The sequence below is a fragment of the Pagrus major genome, chromosome 19, assembly GCF_040436345.1.
Source record: "Pagrus major chromosome 19, Pma_NU_1.0".
Lineage (NCBI taxonomy): Eukaryota > Metazoa > Chordata > Actinopteri > Spariformes > Sparidae > Pagrus > Pagrus major.
The window spans coordinates 14895516-14919515 of NC_133233.1; the positions used below are offsets into that span (position 1 = coordinate 14895516).

Genomic DNA, 24000 nt, shown 5'->3' on the forward strand with positions numbered 1-24000 from the left:
ATATATTTTTTCCTCTAATATTTTCGTCAACATGTTTCCATTTATGGGGTGTTATTGTGCCCTAACATGAAAAAAAAGAAAGGAGAAATTGGGGATGGTAAAGTTTTTTGATCAATAAAGTTTCGACAAAAAATGGTCTTGTAAAAAGTAAGGGGAAAAAAGCGATTTTTAACTTTTTTACTGAGGCTGCCGTACACTAATTCACCAAAAACACAAAGTCATATACTTTACTACCTGTACTAGATTTGTTCTTATCAAAACCTACTTGTTATGAACTACACCAGGAGCTGGTTTCAGGACTTTGTACTTTGACTTCTGCCGTGAACACGTTCAGCAGCAGGAAGAGGAATAAGACCGACACACGGCAGCTCAGTGAGCCTGAATTTCGTGGCCTATCTTTTAGTCGAGGCTAAAGTTATCTTTAAAAATGGCTTCCGTTGACATGGACTTGAAGAAATATCTGTCCCGCATTGGGTTTGCGGGCCCCGTTGAGCCCACCCTGGACGTGCTGCGGGCGGTCCACACCTCTCACCTGCTGTCGGTCCCGTTTGAAAACCTCACGATACACAGCGGCGGACGAGTCCAACTCGAACCCCCTCTTCTGTACGACAAGATAGTGAACCATCGCCGGGGGGGTTTCTGCTATGAGATCAACGGCCTCTTCTCATGGCTGCTCAGAAACATGGGCTTCCAGGTCACCGTGGTCTCGGGCCAGGTGATGAGCGTGACGGGTCGTTACGGGCCACCTCTTGACCATCTGATCAACATGGTGACCCTCGACGGGCGGCGCTGGCTGTGCGACGTCGGGTTCGGTTCCTCGGGGTTCAGCGTCCCCCTTTCCCTGGACACCAATGGCCCCCAGGAGCAGGGCCACAGAGTGTACCGCATCAGAGAGGACAAGGGGATGCTCTTTCTGGAGTGGCAGCAGGAGAACAAAGGGCCGGATGGAGACTGGGCAGACATCTACAAGTTCACACTTGAACCTCGGTGTTTGGAGGACTTTGCAGAGATGTGCCAGTATCACCAAAGCTCTCCATGCTCCATCTTCGTCTGCAAGTCCTTCTGCACGATGTTAAAGCCAGGTGGAAGGGCTCACCTACATTGGCCGCAGACTGACCAGCAACACATATCCAACAGATGGAACAGAGTTGGAAACCACAACCAGGGAACTGAAAGATGAGGAGATCCCAGGTATCCTGGCAGAGCAATTTGGACTTGTACTAAATTCTCCTCTCATACCAAAGGATGAGACAGTCCAACCAATACCAGTCATGTATTAATGTTTCCACATGGGATATCTTAAGACCTGCCTAATGCAAAATTATATGAAAAATCTTCTCATTGAAATGACAGCAACAGCTCTTATACAAGATTTTAAAGTACATTTTGAATAAAAAATCTGCTGCATGGTGTGTGGCTCAGATCATCAAACAAAAACCAAAAAAGATAAATTGTCAGTTTGATTTAATAAATTATACATACACTTTTAAGATGTACAATGGTCATTGCATTAATCCATATCCGTCTTTTTTTTTTTAAGACAAAGTCTGCGTTCAAAGTATTTACACATGTACAATTATCAGGCAGCACTTTACAAAGCAAGGCGTGAACGACAATACAGATGTTGAGCTTCAAATCAAACCTCTAACCCCCTCACCCTCCTGCCTATTCCGTTTCTCGGAGGGGATTTACTCAGCTGTCCCGTGATTATAATACATTTCCCTCTTGTACCGCCTTGACGGGCGTGATAGGGAATTCAACAACATCCATTCAAATCCACCAAGATCCATCGGAGGTTCGAAAGGATCGCCGTCCAAGGGCTGAGTTGAAAACCAGAAGGGGTTGGGGTGGAGAGAGGCTGTACGCAGGGTAACAGGTGCAAAAATGTGGCAACGTGTGACACAAAAATCTACTCTGCGATGGGGTTGGAGGGCGGGACTGAGCTTGCTCTTCCAGCTTTCCGTTCGTAGTTGACCAGCCTCTGTCCAACCAGGTACCTGTAAAGAGAGAGATAATCACAATATTTATACTGGGATTCTTATTTTCAGACTTTCAGGCTAAAAGCACATTTTCTTACGCTTAACGACTGTAATTATGTCCTCTTAAATCAAAAGCCGTGACAAGAAATAGCATTTTGAAAACCTGGATATCAACTGTTTAAACCAAAAGTCCAGTTAGCATAGAGCAACGTTGCACCAGATGTTTGTAAAGGTGCACTACGTAGTTTTGGGGAAGAAATTTTAATCAGAAGAGAAAGATCTTCATTGACTGATTTTTTATGCCTACACAAATTAAATAAACAAACACTTCGTTTTCATGACTGAATAAACTGAATAAACAAACTGACCTTAAAGGACAACACAGTTTCATACTGTTTAACATTGTTTATATGTGGCGGACCCTGCCACCTTTCTAGCTTCAAGCAGTGTTCTGGGGACCTTAATTTCGTCTGAGAACAGCTTGTTTATTCAGATATGGAAAAAATAAATATTTCTGAGTTTGTATTATCACCTCATTAATATTATAAATATTACAGTTCTGAGTTTGAATTTCTTCTCCAAAAACTACACAGTGCCCCTTTAACTTAGAATATTTACACTGGAAACTGGCTTTATAGTCATTGAACATAACACAACGTGTTTGTTGTTTCCACACATGGGTATATGCTTAAAAGATCCTTACTTGTCGTTCTTGATGTGTTCATAAAGGCGTTTGAACTGTCGGATCTGGAAGGACAGGATGCCGATGAGCGAGACCACCATCAGGAGGAAGGGGTAGATCCTCCTCTGCATTAGAATCTCCATCTCAGGGGTGACTCCTGCAAAAGTAATGCACTTAAGCTGCAAATTGCTTCAATGAACATCTCCTTAGCTTACACTGTAGGCACTGCATCATCCATCTGAGATAAGAAGGAACTAAATATCTTGGAAAAAATGCTAATTTGATGATACTTCATAGCACGTTCAAGGGATTACTTTAATGCAAACTTTAAAAAACAGGGCCAGTGCTTTAATCATTTTTTTGCAACCAATATTGTATGTATTAGCCAGCACAGAAAAGGGTATTTACTGGTATTTGTCTTAGTGTGTTGCTCCAGTATTAACCCTTGGACCGACTCTTTTATTGACACACCTGTTCTCAGACACTCACCTACAGCAGGCACCACCCCAGCAGCGATCACATACGGCACACACAAGGACAGCAAAAGCACTGAGATGACTGGAGCTGCCAGTTTACGAATGATGAACTGGAGATCAATGTTGCGAATTCCGTTTGCGTAAACCTAAAGAGAAAGTTTATAGTTTTTAGACTGTACAACACCAACACCTACAGATGCGGTTAGTTTCCACTGTACTTCTCAAGGTTTAGTGACATGGGAGCTTTAGCCCAATTCCTCCTACTGCACTACAGACTTATCACTCAACTGCCCTTCTGCCCTTTTTATATACTGCATACAAACTAGACTACATGTAAACAGCTATATATATTTGTTTCTTATCCAGCAAAGACATTAAAAATGATTTTTTATAGTGGATACTTGTTGGTCAAAAAGAGAATATACAGCATCTTAAGATCATAACATGTTTAGCTAAATGAAGAAGGTAATGTCCAATATCTATATGAAACCCACCTGCTCAATAACAGTCTTCAGCCACCACTGAGGGCCCATGAGTGTGATGGCGGCAATTATTTTGGCATGGAGCACTCCAAGAGCCCAGTCCTGTAGAAAGATAACAGAGAGATCAATAGATGAACATCGATACAAGAAGAGGAAATTATTATTTATGGTAAAGGAAAAAATACAACACATTACCTACACAACAATGAACCACTAAAAGGCGGTCTGGAAAAGGAGGAGAATAAAGGAACATAATCATACAATACAGACAAAGTCATACCTGCCAAGGATAGAAGAGGGGTGTTTGGTCCAGGGGTACCCTGAGTGGGGCCACAATGACCAATTCAAACAGCAGGCCCAGTAGCAGTGGGATGACTCCAGCGACCAGCAGAGCTACAACCAGGGTCTTCAGTATCTGCACAAACAAAGCAGTACACGCATGGTAGTTTAAGTTTTATTCGCCTTTGATTGTACCAAATGTCTTCCTTGATGGCAGGGTGAATGACTTGAGTTGAAGCTTGCACAGTTGGAATATTACTACTAGACAGCTGCTTCTAAATTTGAATACCGGCTAATGAGTTCGTAACAAGCAGCCAACCATTTAACAAAACATTGCATCCAGGTCCAGCTGTAGACAATCTAATGGCTGGATAAAGAACAACTAATCACTGCACCACTCTGCTGCCCAATTTTGGTGTTTGGCAACAATAGAGGCTGCTCACAGGAACCCACCATGAGCGTCCACTCCTGGACTTTGTGCATGATGACGGTGCGTCCCTGGGGCATCCAGGCCAGCAGCACAGTGACTCCTCGGATGGACAGCCAGCAGACATACAGGCCGCAGGCCGCTGTGTACAGTTCGTGGATTTTGGAGCTTCCTGTCCAGAAGGACATCAGCCAGCGCCCAGTGAACACTGAAACACACATGTGACAAAGCAAACATGACCCCTCTTCACCATTTTTCCAAATTTACAGTGTTCCTTAGGCCTGGAAGCCTGGAAGTGAAATACTATGTGAGCTAGAACTTCAAAAAGAACCGTTTACACTGCAGAGACATGCACGTATATATATAGATTTACCCTTTAATTATGGTTTGGGTGTAGGTCTACAAAGCAGAAAATTGCTGGTTGTGCTTTTCTCACCTGGTAGCGTTAGGCACACCAGACTGGCCACCAGCAGAGTGATGCACATGAAAGCTATAAGCAACACGATCTGGAGAAAAGAGGAAAAAAGTTTTAGAATACAACTGAATTTATTAAAGTGATCAGCTTGGACATATTTGATTTCCTTTCCCTGCAACACTGTAGAAATGTGTCTATATCTGTATATTTGTCTGTATTTATAAACTACAAATGATTATATACGATATTTATAGCAGCGCACATGCAGATCAAGGCCTTTCACATGAAGGAGGAGGGGTGTAATGACTGGGATTTGAGTTGTATGGCCTCAGATGTACAGTAAGTGGTACCTACGGTGTTTTTCTGAATTTTTGTGGACAACCACAATTGCTAGGTGGCCCTAGTCTTATTCATTTTATCTTTTAAACAATGACTTTAAGCTTTATCATTACACTCAGTTAAAGTACATTAACTTTAAACATATACATCTGAATTTGCATTTGCATGGAAAGCTTGCTGTCCCAATTATATCGTTTTCCACTATTTTACTAAAATTGTTGGCTGGTTGTCTTAAATACACATTGTGACTGTGTGGTTGGGCAGCCATGGTAATACTGATTTGTGAAAACACTGAAAGAGTTCATATTTCAGCTGGAATCCATGCATCTAACAATGTTTAACCTTTTTCTTTTTTATTTAATATATATTCATTTATTTTGATTTAACAAAAGACACTGTGATTGCATCAAAGCAATCGATCTGCAGAACAAAAGCAATAAAAACAAAAATAGGACAAAACCAAACGGAACAGAACATCTCGACTTCAAAGACACATATTCAAACACGTTGGCAGGAGACGAGGATTGAGGATTTTCACAACCTACAAGGAACAGTAACAAACAGCTATAAGGCAGGATTCACTCACATCTACACTACATAAACCCTCTTGTAAAAATAGCGGAGATATCTGAATCAATATATGACATAAAGGGCTCCCATATTTTGTGAAATATATTGCCTCTGTCATGTAAAATGCATGTCAAATAGTCCAATTATATATATTCAAGTATGATCTTATGCCAATATGTTTTAGATTGAATTTTGTCAGTTGTGCAGTTCAAAAGAATGTATTCTCTTGCACAAAATGGAAGAATTTTGTTTAGTTTCACTTTATATTTATCATTAATAGAGGCATCTGATATCCCAAGTAGCATACACAGTGGGTCACACTCTGTAGTAATAGATAAGATCTTATCAATTTCCCGTCCTATAACATACCAGAATTGCTGTATTTTCCTGCAAGACCACAGGCAGTGGGTGAGACTGCCTGTTTCTATTTTGCACTTGAGACATAGTGGAGAAAAATCAAGAGTAAACTTATGGCGTTGGGAAGGGGATGTGTGTAAAAATTTGAGGTGAATTGCTTTCAACACAAGGTTTTTGCGCTCTTCCAGGCCTCGTCCCAATCATCATCTTTAATCTCTATGTTAAACTCTCTTTTCCATTTATCCTTTAGGTGAGAAATGTGCATACTGTCATGCTAAAAATTTTACACTTTAACAAAAGAACAATTAATATAACTGGAAATCAAACAGGTGCAGAAATTAAACTAGAATAAGAAAAAAAAGGAGACATATAACATATAATTCTCCAGATACTGCATTAAATCTTTGGAGTGTCTCACCCTGAACGGGAAGCGAAGGGGTCTGTGATAAGGCTGGAACCCCACTGGTCCCCCTTGCTGCAGGATGGCCTGATGGGCTGCATGCAGCCCCTCGCCAACAGCTGGTGCAGGGTTGTTATTGTTGTTATGGTGACCAGGAGGAGGGTTGTTATTGTTGTTGTTGTTCACAGGCTGGTTGGCGTCATTGTCCTCCTGCTCCCCGAGGAGGTAGGAGTGGAGGTCCCTGTGGAGTTAAAGATGTGTTTAGTTATAGAGAGCAAATCTGAGAATGATTAGGAGCTTAGTATGAATTGTGTGTAGTGAATTCCATATTACTGACTTACAATAAATATCCAGCACTGACTGTCCAGGCCCTGACCAGGCCTTTGAGCCACTGGCGAGTGTGTCCCTGCTCCAAAAGAGCCGGCAGCACAACCTGAAGTAATAATAGCTCCAGAGACAGCTCGCTGACCGGAGCATCACTGAAGGGAGAGAGGTGGACAGGTTCAGAAAATGTCACTTCAACCATGTGTGCCAGGGCATGGACCTCACGGTTACACAGAGCCACAGTGCTTAAGACTTCTGAGTATCTGCTTTCTCTTGTTCCTCTTGTTTTTATCAGTCTTTCATGTTGGTAATATGGTCAATATTTCCTCTTTTGTTCAAGATCTGCTTTGACAAAATGCATGGGCGTTCTGGCCTGAAAAGGAAGTGGTCTCACACACCATTTCACAAAGACAGCAGCTGCTTTCTCACAGTCTAGTGCCAAGTGACCTTTATTTGTGTTATGTCTGCTGGTTACCTGTAGAGCATGACGTTGTACGGGAGGAAGGTGGGCAGCAGTAGTTTGATCAGCCTGATGGGCAGCCACAGCATGAGCAACACGATCGAGCCGAACACCACCACGGACAGGATGAACCGCCGCAGGTGTCTGTAGATGGGCAGGTGAATCATCTCCTGCACCGGGTTAAAATCTGGGTCATTGAGGTTTCTCAGAAACCACAGCACTCCCGGCCTCAGCACCTGATGGACAAACAATGACATAAATTAGCAAAAGATTTTTATCATGAGTGATGTAAAAATGCTTGTCATCAGGATCTTACCTCTCTCAGTAGGAGGATGAAAGAAGCAAAGTAGAAGACGTAGACCATTCCCACAAGCCAGTGCAGGAACATGGTGGTCCCAGGGGCTGATTTAAAACTCAACTCTCTGTCTTTCAGGGAGGCATCAAACATCTCCTGCAGGATGAAGAAAGTAAAACGTTATATAAAAGAAAGCATTCTGACTGATTAATATTCAGTGTTGGTTATAAGATGACGAATGCACAGTTGGCTCGATGATAAAATGTGCAATGAATAACATTTACACATGTCATAAGATTAGCAGATTAAAATTAGACATGTAAAATTAAGGATTCCCCCACTGCTGTTCAAAGTTAAGTCTCATTTTGTGCTTTAGTGCTGTTGTTTCTATTTTTCTTTAGCTTTAAACAGAATGAATGCTTTACTTCAGGTCCTATATTTGAAATATTTATTAGAGCTTCTAAAAACAGCATCTCAACAGAGACCAAACTACCTTTGTAATCAGAAGCTAAATTTAATCTGTAGGACAGGCTGAAATGATAAAGATAGCTTATTCAACACAGTCCATTTTCAGGCCAATTATATTCCTTTCACAGGTAGACAGCTGCACAGCAGGAGGCACTTGGTTCCCTTCTGCAGTGCAGGTTGCTCCACCTGTTCTGAGGCAGGATGATTGGCTCAGGATGGGCTTTCCACAAACATACCCGCTGGCTTACAATAGGTGGCATGGGGCACAAGCTTAGATGGCCACTTGAGGTGGAGAAGCACTTGGTTTCCCCGTCACTGTGCTAGTTAGCTTCAAATAGTGAAAACTTGCAGATACAGCGTGTGAGAGCCACAACCCAGAGGCATATGCAACACTCTCCAAACGTCCGAACCAGTTTGTTTTCCGTTTTCCTGTGTTAATAATAAATGCCTGAACTGTGTGATCAACAGCATCTGCTTCTATGTCTGAGTCGAACAGCCACTTCAATGGCTGTCTGACAAGACGCCTCTACCGGGTAGAGAACACCACTCTCATTTTAACAGATTGTGTCAAACAGCACATACTGAAATGTCAAAGGAAGATTAGCTGTCACTGACACTGGAGGAACCCTTTGAGGCTGGTAGAAACATGGATACTATTTCAGAAAATTATGTGTCACTCACACGTATGGTGCTGTATCTGTAACTACATCAGCCAAGGATATGAAATAAAATTAACCCTCCTATTACCATGATGCCAACTGATCATCATCCAAATCTTTAAATTTCACCAGTTTATTAAAACATGCAGAGAATGAGATCATTTCACAGAGTAAAACAGATGTGCTAGGAGTCAAAATAAGTGGGAGAGCAAGAAAGTCTTACTAAAGAGCAGATGTCGAGCCACCAGCCACAGATGAGTGGGAAAACACCGATCTCCACAACAACCAGCAGAGAGACCTGAAATGGAGCAGACATTTATTTTGGTAACACTTCACCCCATATATAAATACAATAAAAACTTCTCATCTCAATAAAAGGTGACATATGTATAAAATTATTGCTATGCGTCAGCTTCTGTGTATCACTGCAAAAAAGCCCCACAGATTAAGTCATACTCATGTAGTAAATGTCAGTAAGTGAATATTTCTGTTTCCACCAAGGACGGTGCCTACATGAGTTACACAAGACAGATTACCTTGACAACAATGTAGCAGACTCCCAGGAGACGTCTAGAGCGCTGAAACCTGACTAGAGCAGCCAGTCCCTGAGACAGCCATTAAGGATCAACACTGCTTACACATTTACACCTGCATAGACCTATCAGAACACATCTGCCCTTGTAATATTGTGAGAATGCACGTTTTACATTTCAGTAGAGTGCAGGGACTGATGATGGTGTTAGATGGAAGGATACGTGACAGAGGATGAGCGTCATGGCCAGCAGTATGTAGCCCACTATGGTTGTGATTAAGCCCTCAAAGTGGGAGGCTTGGACCTGAAGAAAAATACAAAGTTGTTGTCAAGCAGTTAATCTCAGTATAAGAGACACAATATTGCATAATAAGGCTGAGATGATGAAAGCAGTATCTTACATATTCTTCAAAGCCAAGACCCACGACAGAGAAGTGCCCGATGTGGTAGGGACAAAATGCTGAATGAGGGGAAAACAGAAGACATTCATCACTTTGTGGCTTATAAACTAGAAAAGAAAAATGCAATAAACCCGTAGAAAGAAGTAGATAAAAGTCTGAGATATCGGTATGATGAAGGATCAGCATTGTATACTTATACAGATTTCAGTTTTATGTTTTGCTTCCTTTTTTGTGTCATTTATTGTATGTTGGAGGACCACAATAGAAATACACCTTTTAGACTTTATTGTGTTTTTATCCTTCATGATAACTACTAGTGTACAAAATGATTTTGTACTCATAATCATCAAATAAATTCAATCAATCAATCAATCAATCAATCAGTCTACTCACCGAAGACCAGGATGAAGAGCGTGTTGAGAGACACTACCCAAAAAACATGCTCCTACAAGACAAAGACATAAGAGACTTACAAACTCATCATACAAAATATTCAAAGTGTAAAAAACAGAACATGACAGGCATAAAAACATACCAAAAATACAAGTGATCCATCGAGGCCAAGCATCTGAAAGAAAAATGGAAAGGTTTTCAGTGTTTCATAAGAGTTTTGTTAAGTGTATACTAGGAATGGGGCTGTTTGGTGATCAGTAATGTCATGTAAAGTTACCCTTTCCCAGGTGAGCTCCTCCGCTGCTCTGTCCCACTCCAAAGCGTTCCAATTCATGTCATCTACACAAAAAGTTATGAACTTGAAATACATTGAAGACCAATACATTCACAGCAGTCAGAAATGTATACAATACCGCATACGAGTGATCCCATCTAATATTTTGTGTCATGTCAAAATAAAGTCCATATTCTGCTTGTCAGAACAACACTTTTAATTTTGCATTGTCTGCTCAAATGTTTTCGAGATGCCCTTTAGCGACAACACAGAAAAATTATATTTAAGAGGGTGGTTATTGTTACATTATTAATGCTGTTCTGGTCAAATCTGTTAGCATAGAATTGCAGAGCAACCTATTGTGAGGATTTTTCACTGCATTCATTTGGCTGCAGTGACACCCCACAGCTACAATCATGTATAATGCAATCCCAATTCATTATCAGTCCTTTTCGCCTAGCCTGCTGCAATATCAGACCATTAACCACGGTAAAACAAAACAAATTAGGGTGATATGAGTGCTACGGGTAGCATTTTGACATGGCGTTGTATCACTCTCAAATTAATTGTAATGCCTTGGCAAACTGACAAATGAGACCATTGTGGAAACTATTTGTTTGCTCTAACACCAGTGGTACATGTTTGTTCTAGTGTTTCTCAGTGTTTTTAAACTGCATTTCCATAAAGCCCTGTTGTTCTCTGCTGCAAAAACATGTTGCTCCAACTACTCTCTTGTCTGTTGGAGATTAAATGTTGGAAACACTATATTCATGATGTTCTGCTCCATTTAATTTGTGCATGAACTGCACTTTATCCTTGATTTGTGATGATAAGCACTTTTATTTTGTAAGATAAGGCATTCCAGCATATCTCTGTAAAATCTGACCATGCAGAACACAATGTGAAATGTGATGGGCAGGCAGGCAGTGCGCTATCCATTCTTGAAGACAATCACTGTTTTTGTTTATGCTAATGCGTGTCAAACATGTCTGACAACTCTTCTCACAGCTACACTTGCCATAAAAACTGATATTGTGGTTCATTTACATCGATACTAAACTGAATAACAGTCCCTTATCAAATTCCAACCTTGTGCTCCGTTGTTGGGGTCGGCATCTTCAGCTGCTGCTCCCTCCTCTTCTTCAAGCTCTGGGTCATCACCCTGGTCTGGGGGGACATCAGGGGGCTCAGGCTCTGCTTCGTTCTGGGCTGGGGGATCAGCAGGGGCTGGCTGGGCTGCAGGGGGCTCATCAGCTGCACCCTGGCCTGCAGCTTGTGCCTGAGGTTAAGGGGAGAGGATGCATGACTTTAATACGGGAATATGACAGTTTTGTGTGTATGTGTGTGATTAAGATTGGCTGTCCAAGTATGTATCTCAGGTTAGAAAACTGTTGAGGAGATAGATGGGTTGTGGTAGGATATTGTTATAATCTTTTTAAGGTTTTTTTCCCCCCTTTTGTTAAGTAAAAAGAATGATTTGGTCTCATTGGTCATTAGTCAAGCAAAGTACCTCATTAGCTTGTCCGGCTGCATTTGGCGGTGGCGGCTGGTGCTGCTCTAACCACTGGGGAGCACCACCATGGACTATCTGTTCTCTGAGCCACACCAGGCTGATAAATGCACACAGCGTGCAGGTGACCACGAAGCAGCCCTGTAGACAATCTGCAAGCAGGTTCTCTCTGCAGGAGCACAAACATTTAAACATATATATTTATATATAACCATACAAAACCACTGGGATTGTCTTTTAAACAAAAGCTATGGGGAGATGAAGGCAATGCACAAGTAAAACAGAGTAGCTTTCACTTAATTTAGCATTATTTCCCATACTAGTGTGTGTAGTGCTGGAGAAAAACCGTATCACCACTCACGTAGAGAGCATGTCCAGTGGCAGTGTCAAAAGTGAGCTCACAGAGCCGGTAAACAGACACTTGTAGATGCGACCTGAGATCAGACAAATACATTTGTGTAATTATGCAATTTTAGAATACATTTAAAATACTGAATGGTAACAGCTTACATAATGAGATTTAAATAGATCGAGCCTACATTTCTTACATCGAGTACTGAGGTGGATTTACATATCTTGGAGCACACACAGCATTGCTTGTTATGTAGCGGTGCTAAAGCTGTAATTCCTTCGTGTTAAACCATAACATTAGCTCATGTGTAATGCTTACACTTCATGTGCTTCACACATGCTACAAGTGAAAAACTTCCTCTCACCCACACAAGGACAGAACTGCGGATATTAAGTAATACTTAAGGGGTCAACTAACAGTATAATGAACATTTCCTATCATACTCATCAGCCTAAATCAGACAAATCCATTTATGAAGAGAGTAAACAGGTAAATGACGTGTTTAGGATAATAAATCTTTGAAACAACTGATATGAAATGTAAGAAAGGAGGACAAATGAGATCACTGCAACCTTGTGTACACTTCCAGTTTACCTCTGCATTTGTGTCCGTGTGTTTACTACTTACATGCAGTTAGAGGAACCACCCCGAGCCATGCGAAGGCCACCAGTGTGTAATGGAACCAATAGCGGATGGCTGTACCCACACTGGTCAGCAGGCCTGCACATATATCCTGGATGGGCAGACGTGAGGGCATGTCTGGGGAGTAGACTGAAGAGGACGGAGGAAAAAAGTGAACCAGGGACATTTAAATGATCTTTCATGTGTGATAAAATTCACAATAAAAAGAACCATATGGCCCCATCTGTAAGGCTTGTTTAGGAAACTTAGGGCTGTTAATAATATATCAAAAGTGGATGATCCATCAATGTTACAAGTACTTACTTGGTGTGAAAGCAAATCTGTGCTTGCATAATTCACAGTACTCCTTCCTGCTGTGCTTCAGCCACTGGACCAAACTGTAAAGTAACATTTAGAGGGTCAACAGTAGCACACAATTCAACAGCCCAAAACATGTGCTGGTTGAGAGATTTTATGTTTGATGACATCATTTTGCAGGTGTGAATTTGGGGACAGATACTGGAAAAACTCAATATTTACATCAATGAATAGATCAATTAAAATATCCACCTTTAAAATCCCTAAAAATATTTAAAAATGGATGAATGTGTGGACATGCTCTATCTCCCAAATGGTCTCTATTTGCAACACATTTGGATTAACAAGATTATACTTCATACTGCCGCTCAAAAACAACCACTGTGTTACATATTTAAACCGCAGTCTGGGATCTTTAACTCTGTGAGACAAAGGTCTACATTGCTGACCGAACGTAAACTTTTTCATGGATGCCAAAAGGCTACCAGTTGTGATGACCTCTCTAGGACCTCCGGACCCAACAGAGACTGACCGTGAGTAGTCATCATGTTTCAGTCACGGTACAACACTCACTTTCTGACCAACAGCTAACAGGGTGTATCAGTTATTCCTGAGCTGATTTGTGCTTGTATGTTACCCATAACACCACCATCCCAGCTTGTTGTTACATAGACGAGATTCTAGGATTACTAACAGGGTTAGGTAAGGGAGTCATTACACCGGCTGATTCCAACACATATGACAGCATTACAAACGTGTGTCATGAGACCTACACAGTTGCAATTCACCTTACATCATTCAATGTTCTCACTATGCCCTCCTGACAAAAAACACACAAGGTTTGATGTACCATAACTAAGCAAGAGAGTGACGGAACACATTTATTCCGTCTTGGTTTGTTAATGTGATATGTTCAGTACCGAGATTGGCATTATGAATCCACAACAGCTGGGATTTATGTGGGAAACTGGCCATTTCATCCAGCTGACCGTCTCAAAATCAACAAAGACATTCTGACACATATTCTGGCATACATTTGCAAAGCGAGTCATAAGTGAAAACACCTCAATTTTCTGATTCGCCCAAAGAAGTATGAAACTGTGAGACATGTCACTTTAACATTGAAATGTCATCCTATAGTACATAAAGTTTGATGGCTACCTTTGTGTTTCTGGGGGTTTGTCTGTATTGTAACCACAAAGACAGAAGATAAACATAACTACGGTCCGCCTGCACACACTCAGCACAACTATACTATCCAAACACAATAGACTGTTATTCTAAACTTTGAGGGGGTGACCCTGAACTAATATGGATTCAGACAGAGGTTGAACAACAGAACAATCCAGACCTGGTCTCTGCCACTGCCTGGGGATTTCCATGCACCTGACCCTCTTGTAACCACTGACGCTCACACACAGGACAGATGAGAACAAAGCATCTTCTCCAAAATACCTGCAGGGGCTGGTATTGTTTTCACCAGGCAAATTCCACCACACCTAAGCTAAGATATCTGGGATGCTATACAACCTGGATGTGACAGGGGATGAACCTGTTCTTAATCCTTTCATGATTCTTCAATTACATTTGCTATCCAAGGAGGAACAATAATAGGGCACAACTTAAGCACCGAGTTATCCAATTCATTAGCAGTCACCCTGAAATATAGCAAATCCCTATACTGTATTAATCCTATTATAATATAAGCATATAAACACCGCTCTGGGTTTTTATTTTTGGACTATGAGATTAAAAATAACCCAGGTAACAGCAATTTTTATGAAGAAACCAAATATTCTCTTGGCTGGGTTTCTGGGAGACAGTGTGCTTGTGTGCATAGAGTGAGAAGTAGGAGTTCACAGTAATGACAGCTGAAGAGTCAAACACACTTACCATTCCTGGTGGATAAATTTGATACTGCCAGTGCAGACACAAGGGTGGTACAGGGGTTTGTCTGGGGTCCCCTCAGAGCGGCACACACGACAAATATCCGCTGCAGACACAAACAAACACATATGATATATGACACCCATCGCCAAATGCTGAACAAACACAGATGTGCAGACAGAGAGTAGGTGGCAGTGCTGTGTTAATAGACAGGTGTCTTTTGCTCAGAGAATTGAATCCATAGGCACCAAGCAGGAAATGATAGATACTTAGATAAGCAAGATGTATACATTTAAGTGAGTGACACGATGAACTTATTCTTATCTATATGACCATACATCAGGAGACTGATTACATCACCAGGGACTTCTAGTCCTTTTCTACACTCTCCAATACATTGCTGATTTATAGTACGCGTATATTGAGCTCGGCTGCAGTATTACAACATCAGTCTTCTCCCATCTTCCTGAATAAATCTCACATTTCATTGACAGGCTATGCTATCCAGCTGAGTTAACCATTAGCAGGCCAGCTTAGCAGGAGCCTCGGTTCTCGGTGATACACTGACGTAGCTAACGCTAGTGAAACCCAGCCGGGGAGCAACCAGTTACGCCTTTCGGTTATTTACCTTCTTCGGCAGTGTCCATGTTGTTCGCTAAGCACCGGTCACCGTTTCTTCCAGGAGTACCTTGTACAGCGAACCCATCCACGACACAGAAAATATCGTTTAGCTAGCTACGTTAAGCTAGCGAGACGAGTATATCCTTATGTGTCGGATGCATTGACAATCATAAAATGGTTTCCCAACAGACTGAACGCCAGCGCTTGCTTCGTTGTGTCCTCTCACACCCAGTCTGTGTTCGCCGCTAAACAAAAGCTTTTATTTTTTACGGTGTATTTTCGGTGTAAAACGAATAACTACAAAAACGTTTCATCCTCTGTGTTGCTGAAGTGACAGTTAACCCAGGAGACAAATGGCTAGCCGAGCTTGCTAACGCATGCGCTAGCTAACGTCACTGCTAGCCCCTGTCACAACAATTTTACTTTACCGCAGCGGTTCAAGTTTTACGGCAGGTAAACTTCCATGACAACCGTCACGTGGTTAGTGAAGGGAAAGCTGTAAATTCATATTTTTTTAAATTGAAAGTTATGATTTATATTATATAATACGCAAGCACAATTAAAATGTACATCTGTATCTACGTTGCAAACATTTTATTAATTTCTTCGTTTTCACTCTGATAATGTAGAAACCGTGTATCAAAAATATCCGTCCGTGTTAAACAGCGACATCTGCAGGATGAAATGTGAACAGACCACTTTTATAACATTTTAATTGCACCGTAGGCAAAGTAGTTTAAATACCGGGGCTAGTCTTGTGAGAAATATCTTACTTGGTTTAGATATTTTACAAGAAAAATAGCCATACTTCCTCAAAATGTCAATTCACTTTCTGAAGCATTTTACATGACATGAAACTCTACAGTTTATTCACTGTGAATGCACACTTGTGTAAACTTTAAACGCAATTTGGGGTTCAGGTGTCTTAACTCTTTCAACACGCCTTTACTTCTTCGGACAATTAAATTGCTGTTACAAAAATTGCTACTTTATTTTATTTCGAAGTAACGAAGTAATTTTTTCAAGCATAACTTATTTGAACATAACCTTCTTATCTTATCTGTGGCGAAATAATGTATGGATAATATTAATCCAATAGGTTCCCTGCTATTATTTTAAATATGTTAACTCAAATATCATCGGTTGTGGTTATATATTTCAGAAATCACAAGAAGCTATTTTATCAAGAGATATTTTTTATTTTTCGAAAGTAAGCACATCATGAGGTTAACTTTATTTTTTGTCGAAATAAATAATGAATTATTAATTAATAATAACATGCCGGGGCATGAAAGCCTACAGTGCTATCGGCCGGCCCCATCAGCGGCGCCGTGGCTTAGTTGGTTAAAGCGCCTGTCTAGTAAACAGGAGATCCTGGGTTCGAATCCCAGCGGTGCCTTTTGAGACTGTCGTCTGAGTTAAAGCACCGTGCTTCAACATATAAATACTTGTATAACAAATATGAACTTTGGGTCTGTTTCCGCAATTGTTTAACGCTATAAAACGTCGCCAAAACTCCCTGGTCAAGTCAGATTGAAGCACAGAATGGTACCGGAAGTAAGGTCGGTGTCCGCACCACACGCAGAGAGAGAAGGTAAAATGATATCTGCTTCAGAGGTTAATTTCAAATGTAGAAGCTGCAGTATTTAAGAAAGAGACCTGGGCAAAAAGCTACATAATATCTAAATCCCTCATTTATAAAAAAAAAAAAATTTGATCCCCAAATATGTAACTTGTAATGTAGAATATTAGAGCTTTTATTTTGAAGGTCATGGCAGGAATTTTTATTCTTTGCCATTGACCCTGCGGATTTACAATGACCGACCTGGCTGCAACCTTTTGAGCCCTTCAAAAGACCCCACATTGTCTCTTCTCTCGTCGGAATAAACAGAATACAACACGGTATGTCTGATCTGATCTGTGCATATCGATGGTCACACTTGTTTGAGGCCGAGAGCAGCTAGTGGGAAAAGTTTGAGCTATGTTTGCAAAATGCTTAGTCACTGTGTTGTGCAAATAGTCGTGTTTAAGGGACAGCTAGGTCTGAAAAATCCTCTCTATCCAGCTGACTTTCTACTGTCTGTCTGATCCTGTCTGTCTGTCAGCAGATGGCAAATGAAGCTAAGCCATGCCCCTGTGATATTGGTGATCGGATGGACTACGGGGGTCTCGGTCAGGAGGTCCAGATCGAGCACATCAAAGCTTATGTAGTGAAACCATCCTCTGCATCTGACAAGGCCATCATAGTCATACAAGACATCTATGGGTGGCAGCTTCCCAACACCAGATACATGGCTGATATGTTGGCTGCCAATGGATACATGTGAGTAAAAATCATTGCACTGCGCAGAACAGAAAGAGTGGATGATCATGTGTGTGCTTATGAAGGCCAGTTTGACCTTTTAACAAACATGTCTTCTGCCATTGTTCTGCTCTGAGCAGTGCTGTTTGTCCAGACTTCTATACTGGAAAGGAGCCGTGGGGTCCATCACACGACTGGTCCAAATTTCAGGAGTGGCTTGAAGACAAAAAGCCAACCAACATTAACAAGTAACCAAGGGCCTCTGTTCAGCTGAGTTAAAAATGTTCTGTTTGTAGTTTTCACCTTTAAAGTTATTAAATGTGGCAGTTATTCACATGATCTGAGGTTTTAAAAGGCTTGATGATCTTTTTTTATGTATGCATAAGACATTATGGTCATGGTATTTCCTTCCCCAGAGAGGTGGATGCAGTGCTGAGGTTCCTGAAGGAGCAGTGTGGTGCCAAACACATTGGAGCAGTGGGCTTCTGCTGGGGAGGGGTGGCAACACATTACCTTACCCTGCAGTATCCAGATGTTAAAGCTGGAGTGTCAGTCTATGGTATGTCTCAAGTGTCTTTCCTTATTCCGTTACAGTATTACAAAAACAGCAATATTGGTTTGCAGAATATGTCGTTTTGAGAATGTAATTTGGTGCAGAATCAGGACCATGTGCAGAAGTGTTTGCTGTAAAGTGGTTTTGATGATGATCTCACTGTGCAGGGATCATCCGTGAAAGAGAGGACAGGTACGAACTGAAGAGTCCAACGCTGTTCATCTTTGGGGAAAAAGATGAGGTTATCCCTCTGGACCAGGTCAGTATGCAAGAACTTCCATAAATGCGCCCTGATGTTTGAGCACCAAAAGGTATCCTCTGTATGCCCCTGATACGTTGAAATACTCCAGCAATGAAACGTTTTTAGTCAGAACAAGATCAGAAAATGCACAAGGGACTTCTATTGCACAGAAATTCACTTAAAAATGCCATAATCTCTGCCATACACCTGTGCTTGCTCCTCAGGTGAGTGCCCTTGAAGCAAAGCTTAAGGAGAAATGCACAGTGGATTACCAGGTGAAGATCTTTCCTGGTCAGACTCACGGGTTTGTCCACCGCAAAAGAGAGGACATCAACCCCACAGACAAACCAAGCATCCAGGAGGCCAGGACAGACATGCTCAACTGGCTCAACAAGTACATGTAAATGAGAAGGTCAGATGCTTCAGCATATGGACAGTCAGTTACACAAAAATGCTGGAGTTGGAAACGATGCTGAGAATTGTGTTTCTACACACAGCATTAAAACCTGAAAATGAAAATGTAGAGGCGCTATTTCACAGAGAGCTCAGGACAGTGATCATTACCCATAATTTTAGTTTGATTGGTGACATTCCAGTTGTTTTCCAAATGTTTCTTGTATGTTTTATTTTAGAGGTCTGGATGTTAATGTATGGATACTGACAAACTACCATTTTTAATGTTAATGAAATGTGAATTTTAATTGTGGAGCCATAACCATTTAGCACTTCTGCCTTGTGCCAAAATAAATATGCAATATGTTGTAAAGAACAAAAGATTGTATTACATTCATAGAATTGAGTATGTGGATTACTTTTAATGCATCAACTTTCCAATTTTTTTGCGTACATTCTCAAGTTTTATAAAGACATGTACTGTTCACCTGATGTGGAAAACACAAATAAAGATCAAATATCAGGTTCAGAATTGGCGGCTTGAAATCAGAACTACGAGTCTGGAAGTTTTGAACTGACCAACATTTTTTAATGGGGACTTTGATACGACAACAGCTTGAACATTTTGTATCAAATGATAAATAGCTATATGCAGTGCGGTTTGGACGTGGTGCTCGGGGAAGTGCCTAAAACCTCTCGAACAGCTCAGAAATCTTTAAGTGTTCCAGGAGGCCTTCAGTCCTCGACCTCCCCTGGGCTGCGGATGTCGTCAATCTTGAGGATCATCTTGACTACCTGAGTAGCCAACAAGATCTGCTGCTTCTTGCCAATCAGGGTCTCGACCACATGTTGCTGCTTCATGTCTGTAGTAGCAAAAAAAGCCATTTAAAATACATGTGGTCTTGCTTTGACTTTAAAGTGAAGTATTGTGATTGTCTGACACTTGGTTCCTTACCATTGGTGTTTTTGTGCAGACAGTCTATGCCGAGGAAGGGGTTGTTCTCTTTGACCTGTCTGGCTCTGACCTCTGTCATGGTATGGATAGGGTTCAGTCCACTGTTCTCAGCCAGAGCCATTGGGATTACTTCCAGAGCATCAGCAAATGACCTCATGGCATACTGCTCCAATGATGGGCACTGGAGAGGAGGGAGGGCAGAAAAAAAGACTGTCAGGGCAGCAAGAGAAACGGCATCTCAATAGTCAGCTGAAGAATCAGAGCTTTTAAAAAAAAAAGTGCAAAACAAATGCTTATTGTACTTGTGCAAAAGGAATACCATAATTTAGCTTTATTTAGAAACTATCTGCAGGTCTCACCTTATCTGCAGCCAGGTTGACAGCTAGAGCGCATGCAATCTCTGAAGCTCCTCCTCCATACACGACACGGTTGTCTTTGACCAGATTGCGAATTACACACAGAGCATCATGGAGAGCGCGCTTGGCCTCTTCAATGATCTAAAGACATGGATAAAATAAAAGGTGAACCAGAGTAATAGATTATCACAACTTTGGTGGAGGAAAATTCACATTTGTGATTACCATTTTGTTGCCTCCACGGATGAAAATGGTTACGGCCCTGGTGTTTTTGCACTCCTGGATGACCAGCATGTGATCCTTTGTAGTGCCAAAGGAGATCTCCTTCACCACACCAGCTGAGCCAAGCTTCTCTGGTGTCAACTCAGAGAACCTTGGCACGATGCGGCCTCCTGTGGCGATGGCGATCAACTGCAGAGAAAACGCAATTGACATGGGATTGTTAAAAACAAGGTAATAATTCTACTTCATACTCCCTACTCATCATAACCATGTAGTGATAACATTGTATGAAGAATGTGACAATAAAATTTTGTCCAAAAGAAAATGAACATTAAGGAGATCTAACCGGTGCCTCTCACCTCAATCTCGGGCCCTCCGACCCAGCGCACAGCTGGCAGCTCATTCTGCAGCAGAAGGTGGTTGGCTTCATCGTCAAAGCCCCACTGGCAGATGGCCAAGTTAGCGCCATTGCTTTTGACCTAAAAAAGAAATAGGAGGTTTAAAATTAACCACGTGTCAAAGTTGATGCGAAGCATTCAGTTTATAGTTCCCTTAATGCTGCAGTACTAACCTGTTGGATCATCTCTTCAAACTTCTCCTTTTCGTATTTCTGAAGGGCTTTGTAGTCCTCCACAGAGGTCACATCCAACTTATGCTTGGTCTTGGGCTTAGGGGGCTCGAACGGGCAGGTGAGGATAGCGATTTTGACATCTTTCAGAACCTGAGTAGTGACAAAGAAGAACTGATGTTAGCATTGTTATATTAGAGTGGTCACACAAAAGTAAAGGCATTAAAACCTGGAGTGTTTGAATGCAGAACTATAAAGCAAAAAACAGTATCCTTTCACTGTCTACATTTAGTTTTTTACTGTTAAACATTTTCCCAAATTTTACATATGTATAAGATGGATGTGAGAGATGCAGTTTAATTTGCCCTTACGTACTGTAAACTATTTGATTCTATGTGATCAGAGATTAAATTGGAGATAGACCGTTTATACCTTGGGCATCTGAGGGTGGCTGAACTCCTTGTCAACAATGACTCCCTTGATGAGCTGTGTGTCCTCCAGCTTGCCTCCGACTTTGCCCTCCATCTTGATGAGTTCAAAGTCTACATCCTTCCTCTCCATGTCGGCAACAGTGAGGATGGCATTCACTGCAATCTCTGCCATCTGTCTGTGGCAACGATTGATACTGAAAGACAACAGATGTGACATCTTAACTGATGATACCCCCTTGCAATGCCGAAAGCTAAATTAAAGAAATATGAAATAGTTCATTGTGTTTTGTCGCAATACAAAATAAAAACTCACATTTTGGACCCCAATGTTGTCATGGCGGTCTCAATGAGTGGTTCTATGTTGTTGGGATCGCAGGGCATGGTTTCTGCAATTTTGTCCAGCTGCTCGATGGCAAAGCGTGCAGCCTGGTCATAACCATCGGAGATCCTGATGGGGTGGATTCCTCGGTCCAGCAGCTGCTCAGCCTGCTCAAGCAGAGCCCCAGCCAGCACTGAGGAGGATGAAAAAATAGTGAGACACTAATACCAAAAATAGTTATAATGTGGTTGAAATACATCAGGTTTTCATTATCAGAGCTTTAAAAATCTTGCTGGTGACAAACGCGCTGCTTAAAATCGATTGAGAATATTCCCAGTGCAAAGTGTTTTGTTTTGATATGGCTGCAGGATACTAGAAAGTTTGAGTGTATTTATAAGCCAACATCCATAATGCATCGAGACTAGAGATGGCATTAACAGAAACTCATGAATAATGTGTTCTTTATATTGTAGCACACCACTGTTAATAACAGACTACAAAGTACCTGAGTAAAACGAATTCACAAAAATCCTGCTGTGTTTAGAGATGAAGAACGGCTTAATGACTTTTTCCTCTACAGTCACACTGAATTTTTATTTTATGATCCAACAGAGCCATTTCCAGTGCAAGGCTTGGTACATTTATCCCTGTCTCAAAGTGAAGGTGTTTGATGATTGCATGGCACAGTTAGTCTCTTTTACAATAACCCATGTAGGGTTGCACAATGGTTGATACTCATGGGGTCAAGTCCTATATTAGGACCACCAGAACATCCAGCAAAAGGTATAAATCCAGGTTTACACCGAAAAAAAGCATCCTAAGCCCCTCATCTTCCTTTCTCGTACCAACAACTCCAGTGGTTCCATCACCAATCTCATCATCCTGGGACTTGGAGAGCTCCACCATAAGTTTTGCAATCTGGTGGTCCACATCCATCATGCCAAGGATGGTGGCTCCATCGTTGGTGACAGTCACCTCTCCATCCCTGTCAACCATCATCTTGTCAAGACCTGGATGCAAAAATGGACAAAACGGTTCAGGGAGAAATAACAAGTGGGACTAAAATGTTAAAATATATCACAACTGTATTTCATAAGGATATCAAATTTACTAAGTAGTAGTAATAACTATAGTTAATTTAAGTTATACAAAAGCTCAGCATCTACGCACTCATCCAGCTCTCTGAATTGATTAATCGTTTTGAGTTTGGTCCATGGAAGAAATCAGACTGTAATGAATTGGTTTCTACTCACCGTTAGGTCCCAATGATGTTTTAAGCGTTGACGCAACTGCCTTGGCTGCCATAATATGAGACTGCAAAACACAAACATTTCCATTTTAGCTCACATTTCACGAAAGATTTTATTCTTGGTCCATCTATACCGAAAACAGATTGAAGCTGCCATCTTCGATAAAGAGTTGAAACTTATGGAAACGAAATGATGTACATCCATAGTGACCATTTTGGGCGCAGCCTTGTGTAGCAACACCCACCGGCTGAACACTGACAAAAAGCACATGGGCCTCAGTGTTAGCATGACTTGGCTAATGTTAACCTATTGCTATTGCACCAACAGCTTAGCATGCCAGTTGAGAATATGATTAAAAATCATAGCCGTACACTAAAACACGGAAGGTGTCGACTTGACGTGTCCAACGTTATGCAAGTAATAGCAAATTAGTCACTTGCTAACCAACGTGCCATGCTAGCTAGCCCATTGTACCTTCAAAGCGTCAATGCCCGACAGCCGTGTCTTCTTGTCCTGGTCTTTAATGATGATGAAAGGCCTCCCATACTCATCGAACGCAAGTGTCCCCAAAGAGGACATGTTGACTGAGGGTTTAGGACACTTAGTAAGTGTTCAACGGGTAAAATAAAGAGTTTTGCGATGGAAACCTGGAGTGTGGCTTAGCTGCAAGCCGCACGGGTCTGCCGGCGACTTCTGGAAGGCTCCACGGGCGGGGAAGGCGGAACCAAGTAGCGTTAAGTGTGTCTTGTTATTACACACATTAACACCATTTTATCCAGAATGACGGCACGTAAATAACTGGACTGTTATAACTCGACTCTGTAAAATAATTGTAAGATTTTCATGCGGAGTATTTTAAGGGTAGAACTGAAAATATATATTTTTTAGT

At 41.4% G+C, this 24000-nt stretch overlaps 3 protein-coding genes, 1 non-coding gene and 1 pseudogene across 4 annotated transcripts; 3 read left to right on the plus strand and 2 right to left on the minus strand.

The window, feature by feature from the left end:
- The first annotated feature begins 344 nt into the window (after window positions 1-344).
- Window positions 345-1412, plus strand: LOC141014426 (arylamine N-acetyltransferase 1-like; annotated as a pseudogene).
- A 35-nt stretch (window positions 1413-1447) lies between these two features.
- On the minus strand, window positions 1448-15947 carry LOC141014425 (E3 ubiquitin-protein ligase MARCHF6-like). Its single transcript, XM_073488206.1, has 25 exons — window positions 15529-15947; window positions 14907-15006; window positions 13020-13093; window positions 12702-12845; window positions 12084-12156; window positions 11723-11891; window positions 11302-11491; window positions 10216-10277; window positions 10081-10113; window positions 9939-9990; window positions 9546-9604; window positions 9368-9448; window positions 9149-9217; window positions 8836-8910; window positions 7507-7641; window positions 7206-7426; window positions 6748-6885; window positions 6425-6647; window positions 4762-4831; window positions 4352-4533; window positions 3900-4034; window positions 3632-3721; window positions 3151-3283; window positions 2683-2818; window positions 1448-1997 (listed from the first exon to the last, which is right to left on the minus strand). Exons 1-25 carry the CDS (start codon window positions 15545-15547, stop codon window positions 1910-1912), a joined length of 2751 nt encoding a protein of 916 aa, XP_073344307.1. The 5' UTR covers window positions 15548-15947; the 3' UTR covers window positions 1448-1909.
- Window positions 15948-16846: 899 nt separating this feature from the next.
- On the plus strand, window positions 16847-16920 carry trnat-agu (transfer RNA threonine (anticodon AGU)). The gene has a single exon. It is a non-coding gene; the product is annotated as a tRNA-Thr (tRNA).
- Window positions 16921-17335: 415 nt separating this feature from the next.
- cmbl (carboxymethylenebutenolidase homolog (Pseudomonas)) lies at window positions 17336-19562 on the plus strand. The gene is made up of 6 exons (XM_073487815.1): window positions 17336-17423; window positions 17630-17844; window positions 17964-18071; window positions 18240-18382; window positions 18544-18635; window positions 18842-19562. Exons 2-6 carry the CDS (start codon window positions 17630-17632, stop codon window positions 19019-19021), a joined length of 738 nt encoding a protein of 245 aa, XP_073343916.1. The 5' UTR covers window positions 17336-17423; the 3' UTR covers window positions 19022-19562.
- Window positions 19563-19577: 15 nt separating this feature from the next.
- cct5 (chaperonin containing TCP1, subunit 5 (epsilon)) lies at window positions 19578-23813 on the minus strand. Its single transcript, XM_073487814.1, has 11 exons — window positions 23586-23813; window positions 23115-23175; window positions 22707-22871; window positions 21856-22054; window positions 21544-21736; window positions 21115-21264; window positions 20903-21022; window positions 20547-20732; window positions 20325-20462; window positions 19966-20146; window positions 19578-19873 (listed from the first exon to the last, which is right to left on the minus strand). Exons 1-11 carry the CDS (start codon window positions 23688-23690, stop codon window positions 19746-19748), a joined length of 1626 nt encoding a protein of 541 aa, XP_073343915.1. The 5' UTR covers window positions 23691-23813; the 3' UTR covers window positions 19578-19745.
- Between the last annotated feature and the right edge of the window lie 187 nt (window positions 23814-24000).